Below are 23253 nucleotides of genomic sequence, written 5' to 3' on the forward strand. Positions count from 1 at the left end.
TGCTAGGAAGTCGTAGATTCCTTTCAGACTGTACAGTCTTTCAACAGTCAATTTATTAGAGCGTTGGTTTGCACTACTCACTATCCACTAGGTGTTGAGCATGAACTTCAGTTTTCCTAAGAATTACAGTCCCATGAATTATCACCATCAGACACAAGATACAGCTCTCTGGTCATACTTTATCCATCAGCCCAGGTATGGACACCATAGGAGCTTTGCTTTTGCCCCTCTCGGGTGCATTAGAAAGTGAGAGGCGAATGGATCCTGTTACTTCTGAACTCCTTTCCCTTAAGTGACCTATGAGGCAGTGAAACATTTCACAGGAAAACAATCTTGAGTTCTTCCACATAATTCAGCTTCCTGGCTGCACGGGGTGGATAAATGATCCTAGAGACGGGAAACACCCTCCTATGGAGAGTTGAATCAGGTAACCCATTTGGCTTGCAGAAGCATTCAGCATCCAGTCAAATACGTATTTTTAAATGTTAATTAGCATTGTGCTGGTTGACTTGATGGCTTATTGGATAATTCCTGAAAGAGGGAAGCTTGCTAGTTTGATTAAAGGGTTTCTCTCAAACCGATGAGCTGCTATCAGAAGCTGAAACCCTTTTTATTTATGAATTATATATGAATAATTATTAACATTCAGCTCAGGACAACTTGATCCCCCATTTTAAAGAGTCTACTAAGTACAGAAGGCAACTAACAACAACTATGTACCAAAGGGCCTTTCCTCACCCGGCTCCGCCTCTCTTGAGTGCGCGGCACTGCAACGCAAGGGAACCAGGGCCGGGGAAATGCTTCCTTTGCGCCCTCCATTCCGGGCGGGGGTCACCGAATAGAGCGGGAACTGCGGCCTCAGAAGAGGGTGCGTGGGGTCTAAAATCCGCCTCGGGGGAGGGAGGCACTCGGGCCTCAGATTTCAGGAGCGGAATCTGGGGCGCTGATCCCGCGCGGCCAAGAGGCGGCGCTAATCCCAAGGTCTCGGGAGGGCCAGCGGATCTCAGGAGGGGGCGCCCGATCCCGCTTCTCCAACGCCGCTTCCCGGGAAGTTTCAAGTTTGAAAGTCCTGGAAGAGCAGCCGGGGCTTCCGGAACCGGAGTAGTCGAGAGGAGGGGCCCGAGCGGCGCCATGGAGGAGGGGGCGCCGCGGCAGGTGAACTGCACCCGGAGAGGCCGGGCCGCGGGCGGGGGCTAAGGGGGTGCGGGGAAAGCTCCGGCCGCGCCACAAGTCCCGTTCCCTAAATCCACAACCCCCACCCCTCCCGGTATCCCAGCCCCTGCCCCGGGCTCCGCTACATCTTCGCAGTGAAGACCTGCGCACTGAGGTTAAGTCGTTCATGTCCTGGGAAATTTCCGTCAATCAACCACGAGGTGACTCAGAGCCTCTAGTCAGGCCAGCCCATGAGCACTTCTGAAGCCTCAATCAGAGCCACCTGGGTAGGCCCTAAAGTTTCCTAAAATCGGTTTTTCCAGGCGGGACACCAGGGCCAGTATGAATTAACCGGGAAAGCAAAAAGGGTCCGTGTGGGCACTTGGGGAGGGGTCGTGGAGATGAAGACGCTGTGTGCGCGTGGAGAGGGGTCCCAGGAGGGGGCCAGTCCGCGCACCTGCGGGGTGCTTCTCTGAGCACACGAGGCGCGCGGGGACTGTACTCGAGGGTATGGCCTAGTCCAGCACCGGGGCCGAACCTCCAGGCACACAGAGAGTTCCAGCTCAGAACGCGGAGGGCGGCAGAGTTCCGGCCCAGAGCTGGCGGTCTGTGCCAGTGGGCACAGGGGCCCAAGGCTGTGTGTGCGTCTGTTACTGGGGAGGTGCTCTAGCCCAGAGCAAACGTGTGTATACAAGATAGGGTCCCAGCACAGAGCAGACAGGACCATGGGGTATGTTCACAGGTGAGGCAGAGACTACTTGAGCTCCTCCTACCCCAAACGCTTAGGGAGCCCTCAAGGCTGCGTCCACCCCCTCCCACCCCCTTCCTGCGGAGGTCCGTCTGTCTGCTTGTTCCAGAGGTGGCTTGTACACATTTTCCTATTTCCTGCGAGCCTCCGCCCAGCAGCAGCAGGGTGACTCAGGACCCTGGTGGCCGGGCCCCTAGCTCCATGGGATCTTTGTTTGCTCAGGCCTTTGGCTCTGGTTCTCTCGGCTGGGGCGGTCAAAGGATTTCCTGAGCCTCGCCCCTGCCCTCTAGAGCCAGGCCCAGCATGCCTAGGGCAGGCCTGGGGTGGGGTCCCTGAGACTGAGGTGGCTACCCCTTCCACAGAGCTCAGGAGATGGAGAGACAAAAGGTAAGGTGGAGGGTATAGGGGGCCCTGCAAGAGTGGGGGTGGGCATCAGCAGTTACCCTGGGCTGAGGTCAGCTTTGGCACCGGTCAGTTTGAAATGGCCTCTAGGAAGGAGGTTTTCATCTTCCTTGCTCCAGCCTGGGGGGAAGTAGTGAAAGAGCTTCCTACTTTCCCCAGCAACCAATCTGGGAGTGGGCCCCCTGTAAAAATGGTGTGGGGGGTGGGCATCTGACCTCCTCTAACTTCAGGAGGGGGAGAGAGAATCACCATTGCATCAGCCCAAAGCTAATTCCTGTGAGGCATAGGTCAGACATACCTCCTCTCTCCAACCTTTGTACCAGTTCTAACACCAGCCACCTCTCCCATGGCACTCCCTACTTCTCTGCTGGTTTTGATAATTCCTTGCAGTGGCCACACAACTCACAGACCATACTCACAGTTATGGGGTTTATTCCCATTGCTGTCGAGTCCATTCTGACTCATAGCAATACTATAGGACAGAGTAGAGCTGCCCCATAGAGTTTCCAGGAGCCCCTGGTGAATTCGAACGGCTAACCTTTTGCTTAGCAGCTGTAGCACTTAACCACTATGCCACAAGGGTTTCCTCATAGGATGTATTAGTGAAGTCCAAAAAAAACTAACCCACTGCTATTGAGTCAATTCCAACTCATAGTGACCCTATAGGACAAAATAGAACTGCCCCATAGGGTTTCTAAGGCTGTAAAACTTTACAGAAGCAGACTGCCACATCTTTCTCCTGAGGAGCAGCTGGTGGGTTTGAACCACTGACCTTTTGGGTAGCAGCTGAGCACTTTAACCACTGCACCACCAGGGCTCCTTATTAGGGAAGTAACAGGTTACAGTTCAGAATCAGGAACAACTCAGCATACAGTTCTTCCATCAGGACAACCTCTTCTTAGCTGCGCCCACAGGCAGGCCTCTCTCTGGCCCTTGGTCCCTCAGCCCCTCTGTCCTGTTTGGGCAAGTGTTACAAAGCTCTTTAGCCCTGCCAATAAGTGCCCGGGGCACCCCACTCCACAAGGAAGCCTCCTGCCTGAAGGCTCTCATTTCTCTGGCTCTGTGGGTCCGTAAGTCGGCACACCCACTGTAACAGCCTTGTTCCTTGGGCCGGGAAACCCACTGCTCTGTCTCACACTGGTGTCCTGGTTCTGCTGCTGCCATTTCCTTGCTGTCCCTTCTCGCTGTCTTGTGCCGTCTCTGGTGTTACAGCTTTCTCTCTCTGTCTCCTGGGTATAGAAAGTTCTCAGCACAGGGACCCCAGGTCCAAAGGATGTGCTCCGCTCCTGTCTTTTCTTGGTGGTAGTGAAGTCTCCCCTGTCCACCTCTGGGATGGCTCATTTTAAGCCTAGTGGGATGGCAAACCTGACCAATCTACTCGTTGGGGTTCCATACACCTTATTTGCATGATCCCACCCCCATAAGGGTGCCATGCATATTATTTGCATTATTAATAAGCTATCCAATCTGCTTGGATAGCTTAGTCCCACCCAGTCATTTGGTGAGAGTTATAAGACCATGGCGAAAAAGGCCATATAAAAGTGATTCAATGCACCGTACCCCTAGAACCCTCCTCAGCTCCTTTCTGTGCCTCTGCTTTGCCACCTGTGGCGTTGGGACGTCAGGGGAAGAAGCCCTGACCTCTTACTCAGGCCTCCGACTGCCTTCTCTGTGTGACTTGGCACAATGCTTCTCAGCAGTGAGCCTTTTTTTCATCTACCCTGGCTCCCAGATATAGAGAAAACAGCCTGATTAAGGGTAGCTGGCAGGGAGAGGCTGAGGCCCAAGAGATGGTGGCATCTCCTTCTCTGGGTTGTGACCTTACAAGTTACTTAACCTTTCTGTGTCTCAGTTTCCTCATCTGTGAAATGGGGATAACTGTACCTACCTCATGGGGTTGGTGTGAGGATTAAGGAGTTGGTATATGTAAAGCTCTTAGAACCGAACCTGGCACCCAGCAAGTACCATCTCTAAGCATCAGCTATTTTTTTCCTCTCTTTTCTTTTTCTGAATGGCAGAGGACAGGAGAGTGAGCTGGATAAGTGGCCTTTAAGGTACCATCTGATGTAGAGGCACTGAACTCTAAGGTCAGAGAAGCTTCTCAAACCCTGTATCTGTTGGTCCTGGGTACCTTCCACTCCTCTCTTTCCCTCCAGCTGATAGTAGCTGCTGCATGGCATGACTTCTCTGCCTTTCTGCAGCCTGGGGTAGGCCAGCAGCCCCCAGAGGACGAGAAAGAGCTGATCCGCCGGGCCATCCAGAAGGAGTTGAAGATCAAGGAGGGTGTGGAGAACCTGCGGCGTGTGGTCACAGACCGCCGCCACCTGGGCCATGTGCAGCAGCTGCTGCGGTCCTCCAACCGCCGCCTGGAGCAGCTGCATGGGGAGCTACGAGAGCTGCATGCTCGCATCCTGTTGCCTGGCCCTGGGCCTGGCCCGGCTGGTGAGTGAGGCGTGTAAGGAGACCCCTCAAGACAGGAAGCACTGTACCTAGCTGGCTCCTAGGTCTTGCTCCTGCCTACTGTGTGGCCCCAGGCAGGCTGCCTCACCCCCTCTGGGCCTCCTCAGGGTATCCCTTGCCAGTGCCCCTCAGGAGGGGAGGAGAGGAGAAATCTAGGCTCTGGGTGAGGAGTTCACGTGCCTCACACTCCCTGTGCACAGAACCTGTGGCTTCGGGACCCCGACTGCGGGCAGAGCAACCAAGGGCTCGGCACCTGGAGGCTCTACGGAGGCAGCTGCAGGTGGAGCTGAAAGTAAAGCAGGGGGCCGAGAATATGACCCACACGTGTGCCAGTGGCACCCCTAAGGTAAAGCCCCTGGGGTCTGTTGGGGGAGGCACAGCCCTAGCCTCCAATCTGATAGGAGAGGCATGGCTCTCAGGTTATTAGGGGAGGTAGAGCTCCAACCCCTATTCTGATAAGAAAAGTCAGCCCACCCTATAAAGAGACACAGTCTGAACCCTTAGTCTAATGGGGGAGGCAGAGCTCCAAATTCCAGTTTGGTGGGGAAGGTATGGCTCTAACCCCTAGCCTAACAGAGGGGGTATGACACTGGTCTAATGTGGGAATCTGGCCTAAGTCCCCAGTCCGGTAGGGAAGACACAGCCCAGTCCCAGCTTCCAGCATGATGGGAGCTCAACTCCAGGCCATGTCTTACAGGAGGGGCTTAGCCCTAGCTCTGATATGATGAGGGAGGCTTAGCAGCAACCCTGATCTGATGGGGGAGACTTGACCCCAGCCCAGGTCTGGAATGATAAGGGAGTCTCTGTCCCATACCTGGTCTAACAGGCTGTAACCCTGTTCTGATGGGGGAGACTCAGCTCCAGTCCTTGGTCTGATGGGGAGGCTTTGGCCCAGCAATGGTCTGATGGAGCATATGTTGCAACCCCACAGGAAAGGAAGCTCCTGGCAGCTGTCCAGCAGATGCTTCGGGACAGCCAGCTGAAGGTGGCCCTGCTGCGGATGAAGATCAGCAGCTTGGAGGCCAGTGGGTCCCCTGAGTCAGGTGAGGCCTTGAGAAGTGGGGATGGGCTGGGCAGAGCAGGGCATGGACCCGAGGGCCTGGAGGGATCTTGTCTGGCCCCCTCATCCCCAGGTCCCGAGTTGCTGGCGGAGGAGCTGCAGCATCGACTGCGCATTGAAGCGGCTGTGGCTGAGGGTGCTAAGAACGTGGTGAAATTGCTCGGCAGCCGGCGAACGCAGGACCGCAAGGCGCTGGTCGAGGTCAGGCCAAGTTCCCCCTGTCTTCCTACTCCCCTCCAAGGGTCAGCTTGCGCCCATTCCCCCTCTGCAGTGGTGGGAGGCACCACCGGACTGTGGGAGTGCAAATGAGGAACCAGAAGGCACATTCTTCCCAGACCTCATGGCGGGGGTGGGGGTGTGTCTCAAGGTGGCCTAGGCTGCTGTGCCCACCTCTGTCACCTCCTGCAGGCTCAGGCCCAGCTCCAGGAGTCGTCCCAGAAACTGGACCTCCTGAGGCTGGCCTTGGAGCAGCTGCTGGAGGGACTGCCTCCTGCCCACCCGCTGCGTAGCAGTGTGGCCCGAGAGCTGCAGACTGCTGTGCCTGGGAACTCTCAGCCTTCAGGGACACTCGTGAAGCCCACCACTCTGACAGGTAGCCAGGAGTCCCATCTCCTTCGCAACTGTCCTCCTCTTGCTTGGAGGACCTTAGAGCATGGTGGGGATGAACTTTGGAGAAAAGTTCCAATCCTGGCCCCACCACCCACTAGCTATGTGACCTTGGTCAACTAACATCCCCTCTGTGAACCTTAGTTTATCCATCTGTAAAATGGGGAAAATAGCATCTGTCTCACAGGGTTGCTGTGAAGACTCAGTTGTTGCATGTGAAGTGCTAAGCACAGTGCCTGGCACAGTCAGCACTTGATCAGTGTAGCTGTTGTTTAAATCAGTAACCACGATAATGGTTAAAATGCCAGTGTTGGGGAATTTACAGCCCTGGTGGCCTTGGTTCTTAGTCCTGGGCAGCTCAGACTATTAGAAAGTTTGTTCTTATTCCAAGCTGAGTTCTCTCTCCTTGTAGCAGCAGCTGAATTGCAATCAATAAATAATCTGAGAGCATCAACTTTGCAGCCCTGAGCTTCCCACCTGGGATACAGTGTGAATTAGCCCTCTCCCTGCCTGCACAGAGTGTTAGTGTGGGGGCAGGCAGGCCACACTCCACTGTGAGCAGAGCTGAGAAGGGGAAGTACAGGGGCTGGGTGGGGTCCCTCACCTGGCCTTGGGGAATCAGAGAATGCTTTCTGGAGGAGGTGGTGTCTGAGCTTGGTCTTGAAGGACACGTAAGAGTTGTCTGGGTAGACAAGTTGGGGAAGGTAGAGGGAACATGTTAAAAAGCCTGGAATTCAGCTACATGGGGCCACCCCATATCTTGTCATCTAGCTAGATACCCCGTTTTCTCCAGGCATTCTTCCTAAGACAGTTTTCCCACCCTGGGCACCTGCCTTTGTTTATAAGATCTCTCTGAATGTAGCCCCCAGGCCTGGACTCCCTAAATGGTGCTCTTGGGCCCGGTTTATGTCTGGAAAATATGCTTGATTCTCACTGCTTCTTGAGAGACAAAACTGTAATGACCCTAAAAATGAGCCCACATGTTTTGTACCCTTTGTGAGAGGTAGGGCAGAGCTGGGACTCATCTGACTGTATAGATGGGGAAATTGAGGCCCAGGGAGGAAGTCGGACAGGAAGCCAGGCCTCCTGCTCCCTGCCCCAAGCTCTAGGCCCTGAGCCCTGGGCATCTCATGATTTACTGAGGCTTTGCATGGCCTGGACTGAGGTCTGAGCCTTTAGCTTCCCTGCCTGTGTGTCCCTGCTGCCCCTGGCACATAGAGGATGCTTAGGAAGGGATGCCAGATGGTCTGCCCTGAGGATGGCAGGTGGCTGCCAAGCCTAATGTGGTCCGGGTCTGGGTTCAGCCACCTCCAGGAGAAGCTGCCATTCCTGGGGCCCATTGGTGGTGGTGGAGGGACAATGGAGGATGACACCTCAGCATGCACTACCACCCATGCTTTCCCACAGGGACGCTGCAGGTCCACCTCCTGGGCTGTGAGCAGCTGCTGACAGCCGTGCCTGGACGTTCTCCAGCAGCTGCCCTGGCTGGGAGCCCCTCCGAGGGCTGGCTTTGGGCCAGGGCCAAGCAGCAGCGTAGTGGGGGCGAGCTGACCAGTGAGTAGGGGGCTGCAGACAGCTGTGGAGGGCAGCAGGGAACCCGTGCTCACAACCTGCCCTGAGCCCTGCCTCTGGCCTTGCAGGCGAGGTGCTGGCTGTGCTGAAGGTGGACAACCGTGCTGTGGGCCAGACAGGCTGGGGGCCAGTGGCCAAGCAGTCCTGGAACCAGACCTTTGTCATCCCACTGGAGCGTGTAACGCTAGCCTTGTGAAGTCGGGGGTACCCTTGGGCCATGGGGTGGAAGGCTGACCAAGAGGGGGCTGGTTCTGCACCCTCACCCCCAACCTGGCCCTCCCTGATTTAGGCTCGTGAGCTGGAGATTGGGGTGCACTGGCGAGACTGGCGGCAGCTGTGTGGCGTGGCCTTCCTGAGGCTTGAGGACTTCCTGGACAATGCCTGTCACCAGCTCTCTCTCAGCCTGGTGCCTCAGGGGCTGCTCTTCGTCCAGGTGCTCATTGCCTGCTGCCTTCTGACCTCGCAGGCCCCTGGGTCCCTCAGCACTAGAAGAGCCTTCAAGACTGTGACCCATCCATGCGTAGATGTGGAGATGGAGGCCCAGAGGGAGGCAGTCTCCAAGAATGTAGGATCCCCAGTCCCTCTCTGGGGCAGTGGAGAGAGCACTGCACAGGAGTCTGGGAGCCTGAGTCCTGACTCTGCCCTGCCTTGTGTGTGACCCTAGACAACTGCCTGTCTTCTCTGGCCTCAGTTTCCACACTGGGAACAAGGATGGCGTAGGCTCCAACCCTCTGAGCCCTCTGCCTCTTTGCATTTGTTGATGTTGGGGGCGCAGGCTGGGTACTGGACTCCAAGGAGGTACCATGGCAGTTAGGATGGAGAGGACTGGTCCTATCCCTGGCCCCTGCCCCCACAGGTGACCTTCTGTGACCCCATCATTGAGAGGAGGCCTCGCCTGCAAAGGCAGAAACGCATTTTCTCTAAACGCAGAGGTGCGGAGGGGGTGAGGGATGTGCGTGTAGGGAGCAGGGCTGGGCTGTTAGGGGCCCTAAGACTAAGCCCCTCCTTTGCTCCTCAGGCCAGGACTTCCTGAGGGCTTCCCAGATGAACCTCAGCATGGTGGCCTGGGGGCGGTTGGTCATGAACCTGCTGCCCCCCTGCAGCTCTCCAAGTACCATCAGCCCCCCTAGAGGCTGTCCCCAGACCCCGACCACACCCTGGGGGGCCGCCAACCCTGCCTCCCCCAGGTGAGGAGCCACCTTGCCCCAACTGCAGCTTCTCTGTGGCATCCATCCCTCTCCAGGTTCTGTCCATGTCTGTCTGTCAGTCTCCATTGCTCACTCTCTGTCTGTCCTCTCTGTGTCTTTGCATGGCTGTGTGTCCATTCCTACCAGTCATCCCATTGGCCATGTTTCTGTTTCCTCCCCACAGTAATTTCCCACCCAGGAAAGCCCCCTTGGGAGAAGAGACAAAGCCCCCACCCAAGCCCCCGCACCTCTACCTGTCCCGGGAGCCCACCCCCGAGGAGACTCCGGTGAGGTGCAGGGGGAGGGCTGAGCTGTAGCTCTTAGGGCTATTGTGGGGGGCAGCGCAGCTGGGGGCAGGGGAAGGAAGCCCAGCTGGATCCTGAACCCCTCTGCCCTCACAGCTCACCAAACGCCCCCACATGGAGCCCAGGATGGGACTCAGGTCGTCTCCACCAGCCTCACCCACCAGGTACCCACAATTGAGACAATTATACCCTTACTTGAACAATTGTGTATCCATTCATTTACACTCCGATGTTCCTTGACGTATCACTGCCTTGGTCTCAGGTTCTTACTCGCTAAGCCCACATTACTGAGCTCCAGCTATATACCAGACTCTAGGATAAACTGCTGTCCTAGGACCACCCCCTTGCAGCACTCTCCAGCCCCTGTCCCACAAGCCCTATAGGTGGGGACAGCCCAGGACTGGGCATGGAGGTTTTGGAGGGGCTCCTGGTGGGGGCCCAGCCATTGTCCCAGGGGGTTTCCTGTGCCCTCTCTCTCTTGTAGGAAACCCCCCCGGCTTCAAGACTTCCGCTGCTTGGCTGTGCTGGGCCGCGGGCACTTTGGAAAGGTAGTGGGCTAAGGAGGGGGCAGGACACTGGGATTCTGTGGGAGAAGTGAAGGCTGCTGGGGTCTTCCCTGCACTGTCTACCTGGGCTCATCTCTCTTTGCCCCCAGGTCCTCCTGGTCCAATTCAAGGGGACGGGAAAATACTATGCCATCAAAGCGCTAAAGAAACAGGAGGTGCTTGGCCGGGATGAGATAGACAGGTGTGTAGTGGGGCTGTGCCTTCCCCAGGCACCTGGACCCAGAGAGTACCCAAGGTGGCTGGGGCTAGGGCTACGGGCATCCAGAAGGCAGCTGAAGGCTCGTGGGGCTTTGGAGAGGTGACCCTGTCAAGGCTGAGGGTGCAGGCTCTGGGGCCAGCCAGGCCTGGGTTTTCTTTTTAGCACCTGTAATTATTAACTGTGTGCCCCGTGAGCAGGTTTCCTTTTTTCTCTGAACCTCAGTTTCCTCATCTGTAAATGGGGGTCCTTGGTGATGTGTGGGCTCATGAGCCCTGACATATAGAAGCCATCACTCTACCCACCTGGCCCTTTGACTGAGGACCCAGTGAGCCAGGGGTGTCATGTGGGTGGCTGGGTGCAGTTAGCCGAGCTCTTCCTTCCCTCTAAGACCCGTGCCCTGCCCTGCAGCCTGTACTGTGAGAAGCGGATCCTGGAGGCTGTGGGCCGCACTGGGCACCCCTTCCTGCTCTCCCTACTTGCCTGCTTCCAGACCTCCAGCCACGCCTGCTTCGTGACTGAGTTTGTGCCTGGAGGAGACCTTATGATGCAGATCCACGAGGACGTCTTCCCTGAGCCCCAAGCCCGGTGTGTTCCCATCCCTCCTTCCTGCATCTACCGCAAGCGTTCCGATTCCTTCTACCCAGCTCCCTTCATCCTGCTTCCTCCAGGCACCCATCAGCAGAAGGGCATGGAGTTAGAGAGGCCTTGCTTCAAATCCTGGCTTCAACTCTCAGTGTTTGTGACCCTCAGCCTCAGTTTATGTAGCTGTGAATTGGGCGGGCCAATAGTATCTATTTTATTGGATTGTTGCTGTGAATTGGGGCAATAATATCTGTTTCATAGGATTGTTGCATAGATGAGAGTAACATTTATAAATTGCCCAGCACAGGGACAGGAACGGGAAGTGCACAATGAATGGCAGCTGGAGCTGTTAATCATTACCCACCAGGGTGCAGGCTCTGGAGTTGGGAAGACCTGGGTTCACACATCAGCTCTGCCACTAGCTGTGTGACCCTGGGCAGGCACTTACCTGGAGCCTCAGATCCTCGTCTGAAAATAGGCATCATGAGTATCAACTGCAGGGGCTGCTGGCATAGCCCCAGCACAGCTTAAGAACCCAGGAAGGGTAGGCTGTTAGTGCACAGTGACCTTGGGATACCTTGGGACTGTTGTCTGGAGGAGTCCCCAGCCTGGGCATGATGCTCATCTCAGTTTGTCACCTCACCCACACTTGACTCCGGCCAGGGCATCAAAGGGGTCCCCAGGCCATGCCATCCTGGTGCCTCCCTGCCCTACCTCCCACCCCACCCCCCGCCATCTTGAACTCTCCCCCACACCTCCTAAGGTTCTACCTGGCCTGTGTGGTCCTGGGGCTGCAGTTCTTACATGAGAAGAAGATTATTTACAGGTAACTTTTGCCCCAGAGATGCTGGAAGTGGGGTGAGCATGGGGGTGGTTGCTGCCCACCCCCCTGGGCTGCTCTGGGGGCAAGTTGCTGTTCTCTGGGCCTCAGCCCTTCCCAGTCCCTGTGATCTGCCCCCTTGCTCTCAGGGACATAAAGTTGGACAACCTCCTGCTGGATGCCCAGGGGTTCCTGAAGATTGCAGACTTCGGGCTATGCAAGGAAGGTAGGTGCCACCTGCACAGGATCCCCCGTCCAGCTTTGTGGGAAAGTGGCATCGCCCAGACGGTCTCGTCCTCACTGATGGCTTGCTTCCCCCACCTGGGCCCTCATTCTCGGGAACAGCTGGGCACATTGGCCCTTCCTTCCCTACACCAGAGGCTCTTAAAAAAAAGACCAACCCAGCTTGCTCTTGGCCAGAGAGGGAGAGCGTGTAGTCAGGGCTGGGAGAGGTACTGGGTTCTGTTTCCTGTATGACCCTGGCATGTGAGCTTGGCCCTCTGAGACTCTGGCATCAGAAAGGTTAGCTGGTGGTTCTTAAACCCGCAGAAGTCATTGTGAACAGGACATGAAGGAGGTGTCCAGTGTGGGTGTTGGTTTTGCAGGGATTGGCTTTGGGGACCGGACAAGTACCTTCTGTGGCACCCCAGAGTTTCTGGCCCCCGAGGTGCTGACCCAGGAGGCCTATACGCGGGCAGTGGACTGGTGGGGGCTGGGTGTGCTGCTCTACGAGATGCTGGTGGGTGAGGTGAGTGCTGGGCCGGGGCTGCTGGGGCCTCCAGGTCGGGGAGGGGTGGGGTGGCCCCTGCACCCTGCTGAGCCCCCATCTCCACAGTGCCCGTTCCCAGGGGATACTGAAGAGGAGGTGTTCGACTGCATTGTCAACGAGGATGCCCCATACCCCCGCTTCCTGTCTGTGCAAGCACTTGAGCTCATTCAGAAGGTAAGCACCGCAGGCCCAGGGCTGGGGCAGATAGCTGCTCATCATTCACATGCCCTCCACCACTGGGCCCAGCTTGACTGGGTGCCTGAGGAGGCGGGCAGCGCCTGGGCTGAATGCACTCAGCAAGCACTGTCCTCTCTTCCAGCTCCTCCAGAAGTGCCCAGAGCAGCGCCTGGGGGCAGGCGAGCAGGATGCTGAGGAGATCAAGACACAGCCTTTCTTCAGGGTAAGTGGCCTGGGCGGCAGGGGGGCCAGTGCCTGGCCAGAGTGCGGGGTGTGGAGTGAGCTCGGGGGCTGCGGCTCCCATCTCAGGACCCTCTGCCCTTGCCCTCAGGCCACCGACTGGCAGGCCATGCTCACCCGCACCGTCCAGCCCCCCTTCGTGCCCACCCTCTGTGGCCCTGCAGACCTGTGCTACTTTGAGGGCGAGTTCACGGGGTTGCCGCCTGCCCTGACCCCGCCTGACCCCCGAAGCCCACTCACCACCCGCCAACAGGCTGCCTTCCGGGACTTCGACTTCGTGTCAGAGCGATTCCTGGAGCCCTGAGGGGCTCCCCTACCATCTCTGTCCCCCAGACTGTTAGAGCCACTGTGTGCCCACCAGTGTGCTCGCCTGTGAGCCCTGCTCTGGAGGCCCAGGCCTTGCTTGGTATTTATGAGCCATTGGGGCGCGGGGTGGCGGCATGGGCTGCTCTGTCGTGGGGCCTGCTCAGTGCCACTGGGCCAAGTGCTCCCCCTTTCCCCTCCTCTGCCTCCCAATGAGATGGACCAGAAGGGCGCCACATGAGTGGCTTGATTTATTTTTTTAATACTTGACTTGCTTTATGGATTATTAAATTTGTAAAACTGTGCACTGGGAGGCAGCCTGGCTCGGGGGGCAGGTGGAGGTCTCAGAAGCCAGGGGTCCGTTTGTGCCCGAGCATCCCATGGGTCCTCTTATTCTCTTTCTTTCTTTAGAGGGCTGAGCTGCTCACTGAGGCAGAGATTCTATCCTTATGCTCTGCTCTGAGGCCTGGGAGGAAGTGGGCAGGAGTGAGGAGCCCCGGGCCTTCTGAGGGGCAGACCCCACTGGGTACAGCTCCTCTGGTTTCAGGCACAAGATGGCAGCTCTGCCTCCAGTGACCCTAAACAGCCTGGCTGCTGTCCTCCTCTTCCTCAGCCCAGAGGGTCTCCCAGGACCCCGAGGGCCATCCGCAGAAGAAGTGGGCCAGGTTGCGGATCAGGCCGCGGTCGAAGGGGTTGCTGGAGCGTTGGCGGAGGTAGGCAATGCGGTGTGAGGAGATGAACTCCCACGTGGTGGTGTTGCTGGCCACCAGGTAGAGATGCGAGGCCAGGAGCAGGCCGGCCACTGATGAGAAGAGAGACAGCAGCAGGAATGTGGCAAATAGGAGGCCACTGGACCGCAGCCACAGCCCCCAGGGCTGGAAGAACCGGAGGCCGGACCTGCAGGACAGGATGGGGGACCCAGAGCTGGGATGTAGCAGTACCCCTCCCTCCCTCCCTCTGCTGAGCTCTGGAGAGCCTGGGTAAGCAGGCCATTTGGGAGGGGGCTGAGGCCTCTGAAGAAGGAGCCCCCTTCAGCCAGTGGAGACCTGGCTTCGTATACACCTTGTGGACACAGGTTGCCTGCTTTCCCGCACGCTCCCAGGGCCGCAGTGGTGCCTACCATGCCAGGTACAGGGCCCACAGAAGCACCACCAGTTGCAGCGCCAGGTAGGCCACGAAGAGTGGGTGGTTGCGCTCCCCCACACAGTTCTCCATCCAGGGGCAGTGGTGGTCATAGCGGCGGACACAGCGGTGGCACTCATGGCAGTGCCGGGCCCTCAGTGGCTGCTGTGGGCATCAAGGGGAATCTGGGCTTAACACTGCATCCCCTGTGAGCCCGAGGGGAGGGGTGAGGGCCGGGGTCCAGGCCTGAATCTGGGAGGCCTTCCTGGAGGATCGGGGTACTGGGGCAAGAAAAGGTCAGGGAGTCTCAACCTCACCCCAGCCCCTCTCACGGGGTCCTGCATCACCCACCAGCACCAGGCAGTATCTGCAGCGCCGAAGGGGGGTGGCCTGAGGAACCATGGCCATCTGCTCCTCCTTGAGTTCTTCCTGAAAATGGGGGGACAGAGTATAAGATGGGGTCCCCATGGGAGGCAGATGGCATCAATGGGTGTTTCCCTTGGGGGCCAGCTTAACTCTGGAGCTCTGGGTGTGGACAGTTTGGTGCTCATCCCATGGGGAATGGAGGTGGTGAAGTGGGGTCAAGCGCCCTGGACTGAGGGAGGCTGTGTGACTTTTGCAAGTTGCTTTTGCTCTTTGGGCCTTTTCCTCATTGTAGGATGAGGTTTTAACTGTTTCTGTCTCACAGTGCTGGCAAGAGGATTCACTGATATGCCCCACGAAAGCCTGGCATGTAGATAGTTATTGGGGTCTTGGGTCCCCTGTTGCTGGGAAGAGGAATTCATGCTCCCAGGGAGCCCCTGGTTACCTGGGGCTGGGGCTGAACATTCATGTAGCCCGGGTCCATGAGCGACACAGCCAGGTAGAGCAGCAGGGAGCCCAGCACCAGGAGTAGGAAGGTTAGGGGCAGGAGCAGCTCCCCCTGCTCTTCCCATTGCCGCAGCTCTGGAGAGGCCAGAGGACAGGAGTGAGGCTGGAGCACGGCCAAATGGAAGGGTGTGGGGGTGGGGCAGCTGGAGGTGGGGAAGTGTTCTTAACGGAGCAAAGACCGAAGAGTGGTTCGAAGAGTGGTCAGGTGTGGCCACATCATGGGGCCCAGAAGGAAGAAGTTGGGACCCAGCAAAAAATAGAAAAGCAGTGTGTATTTTATCTTGAAGGTAACAGGGAACCATAGAAGGTTATAGGGTCAGATTTGTGTTTCTGAAAGCCTTTCTGCTGCTGGAGAGAAGATGGATTAGAGGGGGAGCCTGGAGGCAGAGAGGCCTGTGCAGACAGGAGAGGAGGGTAGCTGGGCAAGGGCTCTGGCAGGGAGGGCGGAGAGGAGGAGGGGAACAGAGGGAGGATAAGGAGGTCAAAAGGGCCAGACTTGACTGGATGTGGGGAGAGAGGAGGGGTTCGGGCCAACTCCCAGGTCTGGCATCTGCGATGGGGAGACACTGACCAGGTCTGCAATGCCCACGGGACAGAGGCCCAGGAGGGCAGGACTGGCAGGCTTGCATGCTGCAGAGGGACATGAGGGAGCCCAGGCCTGGGGAGGGTCCAGCCAGTGCCTGGATCCATGGAGGTGACCGAGTATTGTTTTAGGGGGCAGGGCAGAGGGACTGAAGAGTGAGGGGCCATGAGTCAGTCAGGCAGCAGAGTGGACAACTGGTACCTCTTGGTTGTAAAAGGAAGCAAAGAAAGTAAGGAGGTTGGGAGATCCTTTTCTGATGGGCAGACCTGAGCAGGTTTTTAGTATGAAGGGAGAGGTGGTTGAGGAGACTTGAGGTGGTTTTGGGAAGAAAGAACCAGCAACAGTCCAGGGGCTGAGGCTGCAGCAAAGAGAGAGGGGTGGGGGCTGGGAGAGGTGGATGGTAGTAGGGGAGGGTCAGAACTTGTGCTGGAGGCCCTCAGTCATAGGTAAAGCACTGGGTAGGGGGCTACTGGGGAATGATAAGTGTGGGGAGGCAAGTGGGTGTTACAGGGCAAGAAGCGAGGATGGGAAGATGGGGTACTGGCCGCTCCCCAGTCAGTATATTCTCCTCTTGACAGAGGATGGGGAGCCTGGACTTGGGGAGCCTGGACTTAGGCAGCTAGTGGCCACCAGGGTGGGCGGGATGCCGGTCCTTGAATCTACTTGATTCTCGGAATCTCAGGGATGGGGAAGGTTGGGAGTCAATTCCTGGGAAGGATTGGGTGGGTCCTGTAATCAGGAGAGATGGGGGCTCGAGTCGATCCTCCAATCTGGTGGGCACCGGATGGGTCCCGGGATGGACAGGGCGTTTGGCAGGGGTCAGGAAGATACTGGGATCAATTATGAATCAACTGGGTATCAGGCGGAAAGCTAGTGGTTCTTGGAACAAGTGGGGAAGGGGGCCTCGGGAGCTGGAGGAGATCGGGTGGATCCCGGAATCTTTGGGGATCCAGCAGAGTCCCAAACGTCTGGGGAGCCACGCGGGATCGGGTGGGTCCGGGGTCGCGCGGGGTCTGGCTCACCGGTATCATGCAGGAAGAGCACCAGCGTGATCCCCCAGGTCAGCACAGTGTGCCCGGTCCGCACCACGACCCCGGGGCTGATGAACGCCCAGGGCGCCATCGCCTCTGCCCGGGGCCCCACCCGGAAGAAGTGGCCGGTGGGGCGGTCCCTCCGAGGGAGAGGGGCCGTGGCCACCCGGGGATTGGAGGATCCTGGAGGTGGGCGGGACCAGATTGGGTCAGAAAGGCTGCCTATTGGTTGGAAGACGCTACCGGAGTGGGCCCTCGAGCCAACAGGTGCCTGAAGAAACTGGGGGCGGGGCCGATGCGCGCGCGCGCGCGCAGCCAGTAACTTCCCCAACCCTAACCCCCACCAGCCAGGTAACTTTCGAAAGCCGAAGGGCTGGCGCGTGTCTCGGCCCCGCCCCCCTGGGCTCTGTCTTTGTCCCACACTCCACAGGCTCGCGGATGCGGGCACCTCCCTGCGAGTCCTGCGCGCTTCAAGGATGCAGATGCTTGCTCTGACTTCTGGATGCAGAATTGTGCCCATTTCAGTGATGTGGTGACTGAGGCCTCAAGAGCGACAGGACTCGCCCAAGATTGCTCCATGGTGACACCCTTACCACCTTGCTATTCATGCTTAGGTATTGCAAGCTGAATCGGAGCAAAGTGGAGGTTCGTGGTACATTGATTTTGGCTATAGGGGCCCAACGTGGTTCAGAGTTCGAAATACCAGCACTGCCAGCTATCCCACTCCTAGGAATATATCCTAGAGAAATAAGAGCCATCACGCGAATAGACATATGCACACCCATGGTCATTGCAGCATTATTCACAATAGCAAAAAGATGGAAACAACCCAAGTGCCCTTCAGCAGATGAATGGATAAACTATGGTACATATACACACAATGGAATACTACCCAATGATAAAGAACAATGATGAATCTTCGAAACATCTCACAACATGGATGAATCTGGAGGGCATTATGCTGAGTGAAGTAAGTCAATCACAAAAGGACAAATACTGTATGAGACCACTATTATAAAAACTCATGAAAAGGTTTACACACAGAAAAACAATCTCTGATGGTTACGAAGCAGGGGAGGAGTCGGGAGGGAAAAACACTAACTAGACAATAGGTAACTTTGGCGAAGGGTAAGACAGTACACAATACTGGGGAAGTCAGCACAACTTGCCCAAGGCAAAGCCATAGACACTTCACAGACACATCCAAACTCCCTGAGGGATCGAATTACTGGGGACCATGGTCTCGGGGGACATCTAGCTTAATTAACAGGTTATGAAGAAAATGTTCTACATCCTGCTTCCGTGAGTCGCGTCTGGAGTCTTAAAAGCTTGTGAGCGGCCATCTAAGATACGACTACTGGTTCCATCCTGTCTGCAGCAAGGGAGAATGAAGAAAACCAAAGACACAAGGGAAAGATTAGTCCAAAGGACTAATGGACCACAACTACCACAGCCTCCACCAGACTGAGTCCAGCACAACTAGATGGTGCCAGTTACCACCACCAACTGCTCTGACAGGGATCACAATACAGCATCCTGGACAGAGATGGAGAAAAATGTAGAACAAAATTCAAACTCCCCCCCCGCAAAAAAAAAGACCAGACTTACTGGTCTGACAGACTGGCAAAAGCTTGAGAGTATGGCCCCTGGACACCCTTTTAACTCAGTACTGAAGTCATTCCTGAGGCTCACCCTTCAGCCAAAGATTAGACAGGCCTATAAAACATGTAGTTCAACCATGTATATATATGAGACTAAATGGGCACACCAGCTCAGGGGCAAGGAAGAGAAGGCAGGAGGGGACGGGAAAGCTGGACAATGGAAATGGGGAACCCAAGGTTGAGAAGGGGAGAGTGTTGCCATGTTGCGGGGGTTGGCAACCAATGTCACAAAACAATATGTGTATTAATTGTTTAATAAGAAACTAATTTGCTCTGGAAACTTTCACCTAAAGCACGCACACACACACACATGCACACAAGAAGACGAAAAAAAAACCCAACACTGCCTCTTCCTATCTGTGTGATCTTGGGCAAGTTACTGAATCCCTCTGAGGTCTGTTTTTGTTTCTATATAATGAGGACGATAATAGTACCCACCTACTAAGATTGTTGAGAGGATTATATAATGGAAGTATAGCATGTAGCACAGCTCTCTGACTTGTCTTCCCTGCTCTAAGCTACCACTTCCACCCTGCCAGACTGACTTTCCCAGCATGAGGTTTCAGGCTATTCTAAGATGAAACCTCATTGTCTTAGTCATCTAGTGCTGCTATAATAACAGAAATACCACAAGTGAATGTCTTTAACAAAGAGAAGTTTATTCTCTCACAGTCCAGTAGGCTACAGGTCCAAATTCAGGGCTCTGGCTCCAGAGGAAGGCTTTCTTTCTGGAAGGCTCTGGAGGAAGGTCCTTGTGATGCATCAGTGTTCCCTTGGTCTGGGAGCATCTCAGCGCAGGAACCTCAGGTCCAAAGGATGCGCTCTGCTCCCGGTGCTGTTTTCTTGGTGGTATGAAGTCCCCTTGTCTCTCTGCTCACTTCTCCCTTTATCTCAAAAGAGACTGGCTTAAGACACTATCTAATCTTGTAGACCTCATCAATATAATTGCCGCTAATCCACCTTATTATAGATGCTGCTAATCCATCTTATTATAGTGATAGAATCTACAACACATAGGGAAACCACATCAGAAGATAAAATGGTAGATAATCATACAATACTGGGAATCATGACCTAGCCAAATTGACAGATATTTTGGGGGGATACAATTCAATCCATGACACTCATTATTAGCTGCTCACACTCCATCACTGGGTCTTCCCCATTTAGCCCTGCCTCTCCACTCAACACCTCCCACTGATAGAAACATCCACCTTCTGCACCCATTAGATGGCCCCCAACCAGCTCTGCAGCATACCCTTCTGAAATTTGTCAACTCGACATCCCTATTTCTGTTTGGAGAACTGCCTCTTCCCCCTTCCATTTGGTTTTGTTGGGACTGTCTGCATCCTATAGAAAAAGGGAGGTATGGCTGGGCATGTGACTCAGCAAGACCAATCATGGTTCCCCATATCATTGTCCCCAGGGATTGGACCTAGGTGGTGGGCATGTGACTCAGCAGGGCCAATCAGAATCATTCCACGAGATTACTACATAGTTGCTGAGAAAGGGGCATTCTATTGGATCTCGAGCATAAGGAAGGGGCTATGAGGAAAACCGGCAGCAATCTTTACACTATGTAGAGATGTCTACGCAAGCAAGAATGAGGACATCTTATAAAAGGATGTAGAGATAAGCAGCACTGAAATAGGGATCGAGAGATAGTCTTAACAACATTGTTTGGGTCCCCTTGGATTCAGCTATGTCTGGATTTCTACCCCTGGGTTTCCTAGTTGCCTTAGCCAATTAATTCCCACCTTCAACTAACCTAGGTAGGGTTTTGAGTTGGGTGTCCTGTTATTTGCAACTCAGTCTTTATTTATTTATTATTATTTTTTAATTGAGCATTAGGTGAAAGTTTACAGAGCAAATTAGATTCCCATTCCATAGTTTGTACATAAAGTGTTTCATGGCCTTGGCTTCATTCCCCACAATGTGTCACCACTCTCCCCATTTCTGCCCTGGGTTCCCCCTTTCCTTTTGTCCCAATTTTCTACCCCTCCCTGCCTTCTCGTATTTGCTTCTGGGCAAATATTGCCCTTTTGATCTCTTATAATTGATTGTTCTAAGGAACACATTTCTCTTGGGTGTTGTTATTTTATGGGTTTGTCTATTGTTTGTCTGGAAAGTGGTCTCCAGGAATGCCTTCAGGTCCAGGTCAGAAGGGTGTCTTAGGGCTATAGTCGTGGAGGTTCCTCCATTCTCTCTCAGACCAGTAAGTCTGATCTTTTTTGTGAATTTGATCTTTTGTTCTACATTTTTCTCCTGCTGTCTGGGACCTTCTGTTGTAATCCCAGTCAGAGTGGTAGGTAGTGGTAGCTGGGCACCATCTAACTCTTCTGGTCTAGGGGTCCTGTAGGCTGTGGTTCATGTGGTCCATTAGTCCTTTGGACTAACTGCTCCCTTGGGTCTTCAGTTTTTTTCACTCTTCTTTGCTCTGGACTGGAAAAGACCAGTAGCTGTATCTTTGATGGCTGCTCGCAAGTTTTTAAGACCCCAGGTGCTACTCACCAAAGTAGGATGTAGAACATTGTCTTTAAGAACTATGTTGTGCTAATTGACGTAGATGTCCCCTGAGTCTATGATCCTTTGCCTTCAAGCCTGGGAACTTCATCCCTCTTGGTGTTTCGTTATAGCTAAGAGGTTTCCCTAACTGTGCCTTGTGTGCTCTGTTGTCTATATTGATATACGAGGAGCACCTACAGTCATGTATTTAGAAATTTCCACCACCAGACCTGTATCTGCTAGTGAGTGTGCTCCCTCATACCCTCCCTCACCTCTTGGCATACATATTTATCTATGTATTCATTCATACATTATTGTTTGTTAATACTATTGTTGCAGGATTGTCTATGCTATATAGCTGTCCTTTATTCCTGCATTCCTCTCAGTGTCCTCTCTTGCCTTGGTCATGTTGTGCTGACTTCTCCCATACTGTGTATTGCCTTTCCTTTCACCAGTGTTAACATGTGTCTACTATTTGGTGGTGCAGTGATTAAGAGCTTGGTTGTTAACCAAAAGGTCAGCAGTTTGAACCCACCAGTCGCTCCTTGGAAACTGTATGGGGCAGTTCTACTCAGTTCTATAGAGTTGCTATGAGTCGGAATCAACTCAATGGCAATGGGTGCTGTCTATTTGGTAATTTGCCCTCCCTCCCACTCCCATCCCTGGTAACAATCAAATACATATATTTTTCCCGTGTATAAACCTTTTGTTGTTACTTTATAATAACAATCTTATACAATATTTGTCCTTCTCTTATTGACTTATTTCACTCAGCATAACGTCCTCCAAATTCATCTATGTTGTGAGGTATTTCACAGATTCATCATTGTTCTATATCATCAAGTAGTATTCCATTGTGTGTATGTACTACAGTTTGTTAATCCATTCATCTGTTGCTGGGCACTTACGTTGCTTCCACCTTTTTGCAGTTGTGAACAATGCTGCAGTGAACATGGACCCGTGTATGTCTATTCATGTCATGGCTCTTATTTCTTTAGGGTATATACCGAGGAGTGGAATGGCTGGATCATCTGTATTTATATTTCTAGCTTTTTGAGGAAGCACCATATCATTTTCTATAGTAGTTTTATCATTTTACATCCCCACCAGCAGTGTATGAAAGTTCCAATCTCCCCACAACCTCGCCAACATTGGCTATTTTCTGTTTTGTTTTGTTTTTTATTAGTGCCAGTGATGTTGGGGTGAGATGGTATCTCACTGTAGTTTTGATTTGCATTTCTCTAATTGTTAATGGTCGTGAGCATTTCTTCATATGTTTGTTAGCAGTCTGAATGTCTTCTTTGGTGAAGTGTCTGTTCATATCCTTTGCCCATTTTTAAATTGGATTATTTGTCTTTTTTTGTTGAAGTGTTAAAGTTTTCTGCAAATTTTAGAGATTAGACCCTTGTCAGATATGTCATAGCCAAAAATTTTTTCCCAATCTGGAGATTCTCTTTTTACACTTTTGGGGAATTCTTTTGTTGAGAGTGTTTAATTTTTAGGAGGTCCCATTTATCTGGTTCATCTTCTTCTGTGTATGCATTTTTAGTTATGTTTGGTATTCTATTTATGCCATATATTAGGGCCCCTAGTGTTGTCCTTGGTGGTGTAGTGCTTAAGGGCTCAACTGCTAACCAAAAAGGTCAGCAGTTCGAATCCACCAGCAGCTTCTTGGAAACCCTATGGGGCAGTTCTACTCTGTCCTATAGGGTTGCTATGAGTCAGAATTGACTTGATGGCAACGGGTTTGGCTTTTGGTTTAGGATTGTCCCTATTTTTTCCTCCATGATCTTTATAGTTTTAGGTTTTATATTTAGGTCTTTGATCCATTTTGAGTTAGTTTTTGTGTATGGTGTGAGGTTTGGATCCTGTTTCATTTTTCTACAGATATATATTCAATTTTGCCAGCACCATTTGTTGAAGTGGCTGTCTCTTCTCCAGTCAATAGACTTTGGTCCTCTGTCGAAGATCAGCTGTCCATAGGTGGATGGATTTACGTCTGGGTTCTCAGTTCTGTTCCATTGGTCTATGTGTCCATTATTGTACCAGTACCAGGCTGTTTTGACTACTGTGGCTGTATAGTAGGTTCTGAGATCAGGTAGTGTGAGGCCTCCTACTTTGTTCTTATTTTTTAATAAAGCTTTACTTATTTGGGGCCTCTTTCCCTTCCATATAAGGTCAGTGATTAGTTTTTCCATCTTGTTGAAGAATGCTGTTGGGATTTGGATTGGGATTGCATTATATTTATATATCGCTTTGGGTAGTATTGACATTTTCACAATGTTAAGTCTTCCTGTCCAAGAGCACAACATGTTTTTCCATTTATGTAGGTC

General features: G+C 53.7%; 2 protein-coding genes across 6 annotated transcripts; one reads left to right on the forward strand and one right to left on the reverse strand.

Moving 5' to 3' along the window:
• Positions 1–1051: 1051 nt before the first annotated feature.
• On the forward strand, positions 1052–13452 carry PKN3 (protein kinase N3). 2 transcript variants are annotated; one of them, XM_004375730.2, is made up of 22 exons: positions 1052–1155; positions 4504–4744; positions 4963–5108; positions 5694–5805; positions 5896–6023; positions 6231–6414; positions 7836–7982; positions 8069–8178; positions 8290–8433; positions 8857–8932; positions 9019–9187; positions 9372–9474; positions 9589–9656; positions 9977–10040; positions 10148–10239; positions 10666–10842; positions 11603–11665; positions 11809–11885; positions 12265–12407; positions 12495–12602; positions 12748–12784; positions 12937–13452. In XM_004375730.2, the coding sequence occupies exons 1-22, from the start codon at positions 1132–1134 to the stop codon at positions 13023–13025; spliced, it is 2502 nt and encodes an 833-aa protein (XP_004375787.1). In that variant the 5' UTR covers positions 1052–1131; the 3' UTR covers positions 13026–13452. The 2 variants fall into 2 exon arrangements, with proteins under 2 accessions (XP_004375787.1, XP_004375786.1); XM_004375729.3 differs by having other exon boundaries at positions 12748–12828; positions 12937–13448.
• Positions 13453–13575: 123 nt separating this feature from the next.
• On the reverse strand, positions 13576–16870 carry ZDHHC12 (zinc finger DHHC-type palmitoyltransferase 12). Of its 4 annotated transcripts, XM_023730633.1 has the most exons (7): positions 16704–16845; positions 16387–16400; positions 15676–15706; positions 15079–15302; positions 14622–14699; positions 14269–14435; positions 13576–14045 (listed from the first exon to the last, which is right to left on the reverse strand). In XM_023730633.1, the coding sequence occupies exons 1-7, from the start codon at positions 16843–16845 to the stop codon at positions 13727–13729; spliced, it is 975 nt and encodes a 324-aa protein (XP_023586401.1). In that variant the 3' UTR covers positions 13576–13726. The 4 variants fall into 4 exon arrangements, with proteins under 4 accessions (XP_023586401.1, XP_004375788.1, XP_023586402.1 ...); XM_004375731.2 differs by lacking the exons at positions 15676–15706; positions 16387–16400 and having other exon boundaries at positions 15079–15215; positions 16746–16870; XM_023730634.1 differs by lacking the exons at positions 15676–15706; positions 16387–16400 and having other exon boundaries at positions 14269–14432; positions 15079–15215; positions 16746–16845.
• Positions 16871–23253: the final 6383 nt, after the last annotated feature.

Source organism: Trichechus manatus, unplaced genomic scaffold (genome assembly GCF_000243295.1).
Source record: "Trichechus manatus latirostris isolate Lorelei unplaced genomic scaffold, TriManLat1.0 scaffold00038, whole genome shotgun sequence".
Classification (NCBI taxonomy): Eukaryota; Metazoa; Chordata; class Mammalia; order Sirenia; family Trichechidae; genus Trichechus; species Trichechus manatus.